A 13,267-nucleotide genomic window follows, 5' to 3' on the forward strand; every position below is an offset into this window, starting at 1 on the left:
TATCACTTTAATGAGAAGCAGAGGATATGGGGTATTATAGCCGTGAACAAAACTAGCCAGCTTATTAGGATAAAGCAAAGCAGACCTTTCTAAATTACCTTTCTTATAGCAACACCGCCGACAACCCAAGTTCAGAGTTTCTGTAAACTAAACAGCAGATCTTTTTGGCTTTTCAAGACAGGATTTCTCTGTTTAACAGCCTCCTAGCTGTCCTGGAACTAGTTCTATAACCAGGCTGGCCTTGAACTCACAGAGATCCACCTCCCTCTGCCTCCCAAGTGCTGGGAATTAAAGGTGTGCACCACCACCATCCAGCTATAATCTAATCTTACACTTTAGAAACCTTGCAATTGCTCTTGCCGTGTTGAAATCTCTGGACAACAATCATTTGTGATCATGGTCTCTCAGTTCTATTAGTAGGGAAGCATAAACCATAGTCAGAGGGACTTCAAAGGCAGCCACATTTATTACATAAAACCACAAGTCCAGTGTTAACACAAGCCGTGGTGGTAGCCACAAGATGCACTGGGGTGGCCTAGGAAAGCCTTGGTGGCATGTAGTTGATTTCAAATTCCCTTTTTAAAGATAGCTTTTCACTACAGAATGGAAGTTTGCTCCTTAAATTAAAAGGACGCTATCTTCACAGGAAATCATTTTAGTTGAAGTAAACTTTGTTCTTTTAAAGGCTAGTAAAAAGTATTATTGTCCAAGAGGCTAAAACACCTTCACAACCTGGTCTAATAATTGATAACTCTTTTTTTATAAATGCTTTAATTACATATAAAGGAGAAGAAAATAATATATATACTTTAACCAGATTAGTTTCAAGAACAAATAAAATAACACATTAGAGAAAAAAAGTACTTAAAAATAGTTGTATTTATATTCCACAATTTGCTCAAATACTGGTTTTCTTATAAACTTTCTACAGGATGTTTTTAAACAGATTCTTCACATTTCACCTTGACTATGTACTTACGGAACTTCAGGGAAATAGTTCTGTTTTTAATAGCTTAATCTGTACTAATGGGATGGCATGTTATCACATGCAGTCCATGTGGGATTCTAACATGACATTCAGTGAGTTTTCTGACGTGGACCATCCCTTTGATGCTGAAGGTAATGCATCTGTTGAAAGAAGTGACTGTAGATTTGGGTTACTGCTCTCTGCATCTTCCAGTTTTTCTGTGTTATCTTCCCAGTTAATGTGGAACCTTGTGACTCTGGGATTAGATGCCAAAATATTTCTTTGAAGCTAGAAAGAAAAACAGAAAAGTTAGATTACCATATGCAAACTGGGTGGTTCTGTTAGTCCTTTTAAAGGACTAAATTCATATGCAAAGCTATCAGAAAGAGAAGCAGTTACACATAACTAATAGTCAAGGACTAATGCAGCATTTCCAAACAGGAGACAGGGAAAAATTCATCTAGATCATTTCATCCCTGCAACAAAGTGTCTTGCTTTTATACTTCTGCTTCCTAATGCTAAGGGGGGAAAGGTACTGCCCATGCTTTAGAGAATGTTTTTAGTTAAATAAGTATGTCTTTAGCCTAATGTGTTTGCAGGCTGGGAATGTAGCTCAGTGGAAAGAAGTATTCTGGCTAAGTCTGTAGGTTCAATCTTAAGCACCAAGAAATAAAACACAAAAAACAAAGACTTGAACAATTTTCCTCAAGTAGAACCTCTATAATAACTCAGATCTTAACTATATTAAAATGCATTTCCAGAAACAGTATTATAGGGGATTTTTTATTATTATTGTTGTTGTTGTTGTTTTGTTTTTTACTGCTATACAAAGGTTCTATCAGGAATAACCCTGGCTCAACAGGACAACTCCAAATTGTGGAAGACATCTCAACCCACCAGCAGAAAGCAAAACTTTCTCAAGTTTGTAGCAAGTCTGCCACATAGAGTACCATGGTCAATTTATTTAAAAAAAAAAAAAAAGACTATTAACTAAACCTGTTAACTGTTCCCAGTGGGAAAAATTTAAGATACTAAATGTTTTTAAGACTACTGAATCAAATTTTAATGTCTCAGAATTTAAGTTGTCATCATCAAAAATAATAGGATAACCTATATAGCTGTTCTAAATATTAATAAAAATAAGCACACACTGCAGGGTGACAACTGTAATCCTAAAACCTGGATAACTGAGGAAGGAAGAATGCCATAGTTCAAGGCCAACCTGGATTACAGCAGAAAATCCTCTCAAAACCATCGCAAAAGAAATGAATAACAAAATCACATTAATCTTTTTGCCACAATTTTAGGAAGCATTATGGGCAAAAATATATTTAATCACTTTGCTACAAAAATAGGACAGTCTATGTCCTCAGTGTTGACTCAAGGTACCCACCTAACATTAATTTAGAGAGGCAGGACTGAGGTCATCCATGCAAATGGAGCAATGATTAGTTTGTTCAAGTGCCACAACACTTCAGATTTGCTTCAAGACTGTGTTCACAGTGTAGAATGAAATAACAATCCCCTAAAATTTGCATAGTACAGTAATTAAAAAGGAATAGTAAGAAAAATTACCTTAGAAAAATCTGGTTTTACTGGTGGATTTTCCCTTAATTCTGTTTCAGTATATTCATTATTTACATAGTAGCCAACTCTAATAAATTCTTGACCTCGATAGGTACAAGTAATTAGCACAACTGTTACCCCCACTGCATCTGCATCTGGAATGAGTCCTGGATTCGGTGCATCAGCCTAGAATAATTTTAAAAGAAATACAGAGGACTGTTAGTGGCAGGTACAGTGAGTGAGTGTCAATTACTTTAGCACTACTTGAAATCACATTAGTGGGGGAAATGGTTTTTTTTAATTAATTAATTTATTTATTTATTTTTGGCTTTTGGAGGCAAGTCCTACTTGCTACATAGCCCTGGCTGGACTGTTACTCTCTGTTCAACCCAAGCTGGCCTCAAATTTATGTAATTCTTTCACTCTGCCTTCTGATTGCTCGAATTTTAGGTGAATAGCACCACAACCAACTTACCCACCAAATGTTCTTTGATGGGAATTGGCTGATACCTAGAACATAGGTTCCCACTTCTGTGTTTCAGTCCTGAGTACCCTCAGTACTTTGATGGGAATTGGCTTATACCTAGAACATAGGTTCCCACTTCTGTGCTTCAGTCCTGAGTACCCTCAGTACTTTGATGGGAATTGGCTGATACCTAGAACATAGGTTCCCACTTCTGTGCTTCAGTCCTGAGTACCCTCAGTACTTTGATGGGAATTGGCTGATACCTAGAACATAGGTTCCCACTTCTGTGTTTCAGTCCTGAGTACCCTCAGTACTTTGATGGGAATTGGCTCATACCTAGAACATAGGTTCCCACTTCTGTGTTTCAGTCCTGAGTACCCTCAGTACTTTGATGGGAATTGGCTGATACCTAGAACATAGGTTCCCACTTCTGTGCTTCAGTCCTGAGTACCCTCAGTACTTTGCAGGCACAATTACAGCAAAAGAAAGAAATAATTCTGGTTTTACTCTATGGTGATTAATTACCTAATATTGATTATAAAATCATTGTTTATAATCAAGTCAACCATTGTAGTGATCCTAACCTGATGCACCTCTAATTTTCAGTCCCAAGTTACTATGTATTAAATTAGTTTCACAGAACTTACTCCAGTAAATGTATATTCTATCAGTTTCCATCTTCTATCAGAGACCTGGGTTCTTTACACCTAGTCAGTCACTGTTTGCAAATACTTCAGTAGTAAACTATATGAAACTGGTAATTCTATTCAACCCCTTGCACAACTAAATAAGGAGGAAACATACTGAAAAAAAACTGACACTGGATCTTAAAAACTATAGAGCAAGTTTGAAAAAATGAAAATCATTTGTAAACAGTCACGTTATCGGGCACTAAGTATAGTGTGCTGTTTGAGTCACATACGCTGGAAATTCAGTGCAGGCAAAAACTTCAGGCAGATGATACCAAAGACCACATTTTGAATCATGGTAAACCTTGAGGAATGGAGAAAGTGAAACAATAGAACTAGAAGACACTAAAAATACCAGGGAAAACTGGGACCACGTCGATGGTAATGAGCAAGACGGCTGAGACTGACTAGATGGAAAGAACCAAACTAGTAAGATGTAGTGATGGCAGAGGCATCCAAGTAAAAGCCGTTCTGTGTGGTAAACAAATGAAATGCTAGCATAATAGTTTATCGTTTCCAGCACCAGAGAACATCCTTTGCACATGAACTCTTCTGTAAATACTGCAGCTCGGAGACTTTTAAGACTATGTCTCTCTGTCTCTCTCAAACATTTAGCCAGCACTAAAAGCCATAAAATCTCATGGAAACTAAGTCTCAGTTCCCTTCATCTTCTCTTATTCTCTTACCTTGTCATCTCAGCATCTCAAGTCTAAAGGCTGGGTGTTCGTCTTCATCTCTTACGCAGAATACTGCTAAGCTTTCTGTCTCTGTAAGATGTGCCTCTGCCTCAAACAGTACCCTTGGCTATAAAGTTCCTTCTCAAACAATCCCCCAAATTTATCTCTTGATATCTTCATCAAACCTATTTTTTAAGCAAAAACCTTTCTGATTCAGAACGTAGCAGCTTCCCTATTTATGTGTTTATGTTACTTGACACAAATCTCCTAATATATGTCTTATTATAAATGCAGCTGTAAGAATTTATTATTTTAGAATATTATTTTCCCATTACTCAGTTCCCATCCCAATAGGGTTTATGATCCCCTTTGGACCGACACCAAGACCCTCTCCTGTACAAAATACCCTTTGTCCTACAAATCTTAAGCATCTTGAGGTTACTTTTGGGACATCCAATGGGATTCTTATGTACCTGGAAAAGGGTGACTATGGGAAAGAGTTCAGTAATGTTCCTACTGCCCAGAAAATTAGTTGTAGTTGTGTCTGTTTAAAAACATGGTTGCCAGAGGATTCAGCTTGCACAAATTTGGGTCAAAAAGTGTGTGTGCCTCTCACATTATTAAGGGTGGAAAAGTTATGAGGACCACTCTTGTTGACCCAGTTCTCAAGACTGCACAGATGTCTGGACATCTCCCTGCTAGTCTTAAGACCACTTGTAAGAAAACAGCAGACCAGGAAAATAGGACAGTTTGCTCATAACACAAAACAAAAAGTGTACCTTAGTTTCTTTTCATTAATAATTGTCAGACTTTAAAATTTGAATAGGCTAACACATGACCTAAATCACAGAGCTTTCTGTTCTTTTTGGCAACATTTACACTGATACCAACAAAAGCTACATACTGCTGTGAGATTCCCCTCACAGCACTGTGGCAAGCCAAAAGCTTAGAGGTATTCTTAACATAAACACAAAAGATTCCCAAAGGCTCATTCCAAAACCAGCAATACAAAGAATATATATGACTATACATTAAACCGAGCTACATCATGAATTACCAATACAGTATGTAGTACCCAGGATTATGGTGCAAATAAATCCTGCCGCTTTTTATAATAAGATAATAGTCTTAAGTTAATTACAGATGTAGCTAGTTTTGTCGATAATTTGCTAATTGCCTTATTCCTTCTAATATTCTTATGAGGCAGGTCATTAGTGGGGTCACATTGTCTTTGTAAGTAGAAGCATCAGGTCTGCCTGCCTGCAACTGCAGTGCTTCCTTGGGCGCTCTGTGTGGCTATGGCTTTCACAAGGTTATGCACACATACAACTCAATTTAATGCCACTTTTAATTAAAGTATTACAGCCTTTAAACTACTGTAGTTGAGCCTTTCTTTGCCATTTGTTTATATACACTAAGTTATTTGGGGTTTGCTAATAGTGAACAGTCCCTGCTCCTCAGTTCTTCGGTGTGCTCTAAAGCAACTCCTCGCCCATTTCTAATGGAGTTCTTTAATGCAAGTATTCATTGAAATTGTCCTGTCTGTGAAGGGAGAAATAGAGGTCAAGGATAGGAAGTAGATCTTTCTCCTTGATTCTGCCTACACTGAGACTCAGTTAGGCAGAAATACTTTTAACAAAAATCAGTAGTTCTTTAAAAACTAGCTCATTACTCCTTGCAGTATTATAAATAGCTCCCTCTAAGAAGCATGGATAATTGAAAAAAGTCACTAGTTTTATATAGCAATTTAATATAAAGTAGGCGAAATAACACTTAATGCAGAAGACAATGTCTCAAGCTTGGGCACAAACTTAACTACTGTCAGTGGTAGCTGAGAACATGACTTATACTAACAGGGTAGGATGTGTCACAGCAGTCCTCTAGAAAAACAGAGATTAGGAGCGTCAGTGAAGAACCAGACTTCAATCCCAATGGTTCAAGTCACACATCTCCATCTGCTAATATTTCTTAGCCTTCAGTTACTGACTGTGCCAAAATGAGGGTGTTGAAATTACATCAGAAGATGCATATTACTAAGCAGTATACCATTGAATACACATTCGGGGATGCTTTCATCCTGACGAACTGTTCCACAGGACAAAACCAAAACCAACCTTGTGTGCCGTGATACAGTTTCTGGCGTACTAGTTCTGCTACTAGCTCCCAAAAGTAAAGACATTTGCGCACAGATTCAAGTACAGAACTGCTTTATGACATAAAGTGCCTGCAACGACAGAGCAGACTAATAGCGGGAGTGGATGAAGTAAAATTGCCTAACACAAAAAGGATAAGAGCACAGAGATAACTCAGTCTACTAAAAACATCTTACCTGAAAAACAAACATATGCCTTCCTGCAGGAACGGGGCCCACTAAAACAGAGTCTAAGACTTGATCGTATTCTTCACTTTCTGCAGAGCCCACATAGATAATTTTCCACTCCAAGTCTAGGATTAAAAACCAAAAACATTACTTCATACCAGTAATTATATTAACAGGTGATCAAGTCCTCCTTATCCAGAAAGCTATGGAAATGTTCATTATTAATTTCTTACCAGAATTCATATTCTATTCCAACAAACCCTCCAAATCTTTCATGAAGCACTGGTCACTGAAGAGGGCTCCTCACAAAACATGAACAAAAATTGGGGAAACACTAAAAGTTTGCCCTAAGTACAGTACTCAGAGACCTCTGTTAGTAAAGAACACCTAGAACACATTAAATCCCATTGCTTGGGTCATTTATTGTGCAATCCCTCAGTCTCTTTTTGGGTGCCATTTTTAGCTTCACCACTGAGGAATTAGCCTCACCACTGGAGAAAAGTTGCCCCATGAAAGAGAAATCAGCATAGAATCTAGAGGAAAATCATTAGCAAACCTTCCTTGTGTTCCAGCAGTAAAGGTCTTCAGCTCATCAGCTGACATAAATTTGTCAATCTGTTATCTCCTTACTCGTGCTAGATAACGGGATAACTGATAACGTTTGTAATAACTTGGACTTACCATTGATGCATATTACCACTATACCAACTGTAGCTAAAGGACAGTGGGGCTGTCTGCTCCTGTTACTCCTTTCTGCCATACAGTCTTAAAACCAGAAGAGGAAACCGAGAGCCTACCCTCTTTATACAGCAGGGACAGGGACACGATACACTCAAGTATAGCCTAAGACTAGCCTTGTAATTGCAGCTACATTTCATTAAGCACCTTTTAAGAAAAGTCTCTATGGAGACCAGAAAGGAGTAAAACTATTTCTTTTTGAAGGAATCTGCTCTTTAAACATAGGGTGAAGATGACAGGTATCTCCAATGACACTGAGCAGGTGTGCTCCATGTTTGGCTTCGTTACAGTGAGACTACACTAAACACTCCTAAGGTTTGTTTCCCTGGCTCACTGTGGAGAATGTTAACAAAGCCTTTTTTTGTGTAATTATATAGGTATTCCTTAAATTTGTTAGAGTATTGGTATTTCTTTGTATTCATACTATACTGAAAACTGAAACTTTTTCAATTTCAACTTCCTTATTATTTGTAATGTTTTAAAAGTCAACAGTTACTTTTTGAGGACCTATTATGCCATGGCTTTACTGCAGAACTAAGGCTATTTGGATTTTCAGCTTTTATTTTGTATTTCCAGATTCAGGCTCCTGCATCTCATAAGACACTTATTTGTTGATAGATCTAGGAAAAGACAATAAAATTATCGGATCACAAAGAACAGCAAATACAGTTACAAACAAAAAGAACCTGCTCAGTGTGTTCAGGAATAAGCCAAGAGGTGGGGATTTTAGAACAGAGAGAAGATGTCCAATCCTAAGGTTGGGATGGGGAGCAACCCAGCCAGATCATGGAAGGTTTGATGCCCATCATTAAGGTCTCTGGCTTTACACTTAGCGACATGGAAAACCACAAGTTTTCTTGTGCTGCAGATCAATCCAAATTCTAGGCACCCACTTTACCACTGAGCTATAGCCCCAGCCCCTAAAGGTTTTGAGCAGAGAAGCGACATAGATCCACCTTTCATATTAAAGGATCATTTTAACTGCTGTGCTTTGTGTAGACTGGATGAGGGCAAGGGAACAAGAAACTGTTTCAGCAATCAAGGACAGAAGTTATGGTGCTGTGGATCGGTTATGGTGGTCATGAGAGTGATGTAAACCATTACACCCTAGGTAAAGTTTGGCGATGGAAGCAGCAGTTGCCACTTTTTTCCTTTCAGATGTAAAAAAGAAAATAATCAGTAGTTAGTTTTATATATGTTTGGAATGTCTACTAGACACAACATAGGTCAGATCTTAAAAAATTGAAAATTGGCAATACATGAATGAGATTCTTAGGGACTGAGCCTCCAGACTCTCCAGAGTTGACAGGTCAGGAAAATGAAGAATCAATAAAGTAGTTTAGGAAGCTAGTGGCCGATGAGGGAAGTGATCCAAAAGCCAAATGAAGAAACATTTAAGAAGAAGGATATATGAAAAGCTACTAAGTTACCTAAGGTGAATGGGCTTTGTTACTTATACAAATGCTTTATCATACAGATATAATGATTCAAGTACATACTGTGTATTATATAAACAAGTAAGCTGAGACTTGGAGAAGCTAAGATATCTACTAAAAATTCACACAGCTTACAAATCAGAATTAGAATTCAAATTGAATTGCTGCTACTCAAAAGCCTTAGATTTAAAAAAAATAAAAAATAAAAGCTGGGTAAATCTTGCTCTTTCTAGTTTTGACATAATGGAATCAAAGAACACAGAAGGTGGGTAAAGACTGGTGAGCTAGATAATCCAGTCTCAGTAAGCACAAGCTATAACTCAAAGAACTGGCGCACACTAGGTTTTAATGCTGTGGCATGCTTTAGTTTATTTGTAAACCCACTTTTCCTTTTCTAGTCCTCTGTATTTCAGAAAGTTAAGGATAAGGCCTATGGCACTGTAAGTTTCTAGCTGGAATTTATTCACTTATTTAGAAAGTGAAATTTTCCATTTGATTATGGTCATTCCAGGCAGAAAGTATCTCCATGTGTAATGGGAAGCATGTGACCAAGGAAAAAACTGCACTGTTGGGAAGATCTGTGGTCTAGTAGAAAGTATAAAGCCTTTCTAAGCAGAAGAGGTCTGGCCTTTCAAAGAATAAAGTTACAGGCTCAGTTTTGGTGCAAATATTAAACCCTAGAAATGGCAGGCAGGCCAATAAAACTTGTACAGACCTAGTGATTGGGCATGATAAAGCACCTACTTAAATCCCTTAAAAAATTATGCATCTGTTGTGTTTATGTAAGCATATGGGCATTGATGTGAATGGAGGTCGGAGGATAACTGGTTGGAGTCAGTGGCTCTCTCTACCACGTGGATTCTGGTGACTGACCTCAGACCTAGTGAGTAACTACCTCAGGGAGTAAGGCCTGGCAGCTAGTGGCTTTACTGGCTGAGCCATTTCACTGTCCTTTTCATCCCACTTTTTAATGTGCTCTACTCTTAGACATAAGTCCTATAAAAGAAATAACCATAATATCTTTAGAGCAATACTACTTAAGGCTTCTTCTAAAGCAAAGCTGCAAGGCAGCTTTTCTAATAAAGTTAAAATATTTCAAGACTATTGACAAGTATAATAAATAGTGGCTAATCAGTGGGTTGAGGGTAGACACAAATTATAAACTCAAAATTCCCTTCTAAGTATTTTGTACTTTGATCAGGAACTTAAAAAAAAAAATCACAGTACAACAAAAGTATAGAACCTAGAAAAGAGCTTTCTGCTATAAAATAAGTCAACTCCATTTCCTTACTCCACACAGCCTCTAGATGGAGTCTACAGGAATGGCACCTTTATTGAAAGATTCCTTTGCAGCTTTGGAATGACTCAGCTTAAAATATCCTAAAATAATGGTGCCCTGGTTTTGAAGTGTACTAGAAGTAGGTGTCTTCTTGACATGAGTGATACCATTGTTGTAAAAGGATCCCATTTGGTTTCTGGGAATAGCTGGTTTGGAACTATCCAGTGTAGCAACACTGTAACAGTATCCTAGATCATGTCTTCCGTGTACAAAGTTGACTCCTAAAATGGAAGCCATGGCTTGAGAAGTGGCTGTGTTATGAAGAGCTGCTGCTGCCTAAAACACTGTATTGAGTTAGAATCGCCTCACACATGCTTTGCTTTAGTTTGCTCACTTGTATTTAAGCTGGCAGTTAGAGAAAAAAGAAACCCGAATGTTGGGTCTAGAAATGGGTCTGGTGAGGAAATGCTTTTACTAACACTATGGAACACTAAAAAATGGGGTTTTAAGCAAAACACCTTTACATCATCACAGCCTGTTCGGAGACTACTATATTTTAATCATGGCTCATTCTTCAAAATATTTCCCACATATTAAATGTATGCACATTTATACTTTATATACGTATTAAAACAAGGGGGGTACATTTTAAAGTAATGGTTGTGGTTAGCTAAGAGTGGAGGAGAGAGCTGTGACTTCCTTTTTACAACTTTTTGAAGTTTATTGCAATGGGCATATATTGGTTTTTATAATTAAAATTAACATCCTACATAAAGTACATGGTAGAGATTAAAAACTTTTAAAAGAAAAATTCTTTCAATCATGATTAGGATAGTAGTCTTAAAGGCATTTTGACGAAATAATTTCAAGTCCCAAGATGTCCTCTTAACTAAAATTAACACTGATGAAGTTAAACGTGTTTCAATTTTTGAAAATGAAGCACCGATTTTAACAAAATTTAAGTGGGAAGAACCCTACATTTTAGCTTTTTAAATTCTGCATTCCTTCACCATTCTACATTTTTTAAACCTTAAAACGTACTTGAGAAAAGACTTTGTCTCGTATTACATAGCCACCGTTCGTGGAGTTATTTTAATGGCATCTTCATACGTGCTGGGGAAAGTCTCTGAGACTTTTGAGAAGCCAGGACCGGGAACTGTTTAAGCGCCCTGCTCTGGCTCTCGGGCAGATGAACTTCCTCGCTCTGCGCTGTTTCAGAGAGATTTCCGTCCCCAGGGAGAGGCGTCCACACTGCCGCGGAGCCTGCGCGCAGCATCCCGGGCGCCCGCAGGGAGCACGGCGGGGAGGACGGCGGTCCCCGGGAGCCGGCGCGGAGGGGCCGAGTCAGCGCCCGCCTTCCGCGCTGGTTGGTGGAGGAAGCCGGACAGCGGCGCGAGGACAGCCACGGCGGGGCTCGGGCGGGAAGGCGCGGGCTCCGCTCGCCCCCGGTGGCCCGGAGCAGGCGTCGTGCCGCCGGGTAAGATGGCTCCGTTCCCCGGCGGGCCGCGGGGCCCTGGGGCCGCCGAGGCCGCACGACCCCCGCCGGCGCCTGGGGCCGCCGGTGCCGCCCGCCTGCCCGCCGCAGACAAAGCTGACAACATGGCTCCCTCCGCCCGGTAAGTTGCTCGCAAGTTGCGGCGTGGCCGGCTCCCTCAACTTCAAGTTTCCCTCGCATGGCCGCCCTCCCGCCGCCCGCGGCCCACCCCGCGCGAGGCCGGGCCGGGAAACTTTAACGTCCGCCGCCGCAACTGACAGCCCGGCGCCACTCACCTTCAGACAGGTCCTCGATGCACTCGAAGGTGATCTCGAACTGGAACGGGTTGTAGAAAGGCGACGGGTTATCCAGCACCACTACATTGTTCACCTGAACCTTTGCCATATTTTGAAGAAAACACAAACAATGGGGCCGGGGCTGGCGGCACCACAGAGTCCCGCGCGCGGCCGCTCGGAAGAGCGCAGACCCCCGCCCCGGCGCGGCCCGACGTCGTGCAACGGCGACTTGAGAAACTTTTTCCCCCTTTTTATTTACACGGCAGCACTCCACAGTGTTTTGCAGCTTTCCGAGTCCACTCAACTACAGCCCATTCTGCTCTGATAACTAGCAGCGTTGCGCGCGATTGGCTGCCCCCAAGCTCTGACCCTCCTCCTCCAGCGAGGGCCGTGGCGGCGAGCAAGATGGGCTCCCGCTCGCGGAACGGCCGGGAAACTTTCACTGCGGCTCCACCTGCTGGTGTGGACCAGGACAAAGGCGCCGAACAAAGTGAGTGGAATAGGGGCTGGGAGGCCCGCGCGGAGGCCGCCGCCGGCGGGGGGAGGGGCGGCGCAGGCCCCGCCCCGCCCGCCGGGCCCGCGCCTCACGTCGGGCGTGGCCGCGGCGGGACGGAGGGGGCGGGCCCGGTGAGGGGGCGGGGCCTGCGGCCGTGGCGGGAGGGCGCGAGCCGGCCCCGCCGCAAGTGCAGAGCTTGGGCGTTTTGGGCTCTCGGGCTTCTCCTCCCCTGCCCTCCTTTAACGTTCGTCTATCAGTGCCACGACTCTGCAGGCTCTGCTGAATTGAGCGGATAAGATGCAATTCTTTGCACCCGTCAAACCCGGCTCTCTCTTTTTTGTGATGATGGTAGGGAGTAGGAAGAAGGACTGGTTGCGATGGAAATAAATTGCATCTCATAGACTCGTGTCAGCTCGAAAGAAGCAAGCCATTTTGGAAGTCAAGTTCGTAAGGCACTTACCGACGTTTTGGTACGACAGTGCAGTTAAATAGATGCAAAATGAAGGCGGGGTAATTTCACACACACACACACACACACGCACACACACACGAGGGAGACCCATAAAAAAAATCTAAATCTATGATCTTCAGCTGCACCTTGAATTTCTTCCTATCTGAAAAGACCTACAATGAAAGAGGAGATAAAAAGGGAAAGGTGCGATTAGTTAAAGTCAGGTTTCTGCCATTTGGGGAACCCGAGCAAGAAGTTAGAAAAAAAGAAGTGGTGTCAGGAGAGCAAAGGACAACAAATTTATTATAATAGTTTAAGATAGGAGAAAAGATGAGGTATACCATGTCATTTGGTCTTCAGGAAATTTATGCCAACCATTCCTAGATTAAAAATTGCAGCACCACAAATTCTC

The 13,267-nt window shown here is 41.1% G+C and overlaps 2 protein-coding genes across 2 annotated transcripts in view; one reads left to right on the forward strand and one right to left on the reverse strand.

The window, feature by feature from the left end:
• Positions 1 to 13,267, forward strand: part of Mcm9 (minichromosome maintenance 9 homologous recombination repair factor) — a 70,729-nt gene that overhangs the window by 18,165 nt on the left and 39,297 nt on the right. The window lies entirely within an intron of this gene.
• On the reverse strand, positions 448 to 12,312 carry Asf1a (anti-silencing function 1A histone chaperone). The gene is made up of 4 exons (XM_041653602.1): positions 11,909 to 12,312; positions 6,695 to 6,810; positions 2,543 to 2,719; positions 448 to 1,255 (listed from the first exon to the last, which is right to left on the reverse strand). Exons 1-4 carry the CDS (start codon positions 12,015 to 12,017, stop codon positions 1,043 to 1,045), a joined length of 615 nt encoding a protein of 204 aa, XP_041509536.1. The 5' UTR covers positions 12,018 to 12,312; the 3' UTR covers positions 448 to 1,042.

This window comes from Microtus oregoni, unplaced genomic scaffold (assembly GCF_018167655.1).
Source record: "Microtus oregoni isolate MIOR12 unplaced genomic scaffold, Mior012 000006F_ref0000085, whole genome shotgun sequence".
Taxonomy (NCBI): Eukaryota; Metazoa; Chordata; class Mammalia; order Rodentia; family Cricetidae; genus Microtus; species Microtus oregoni.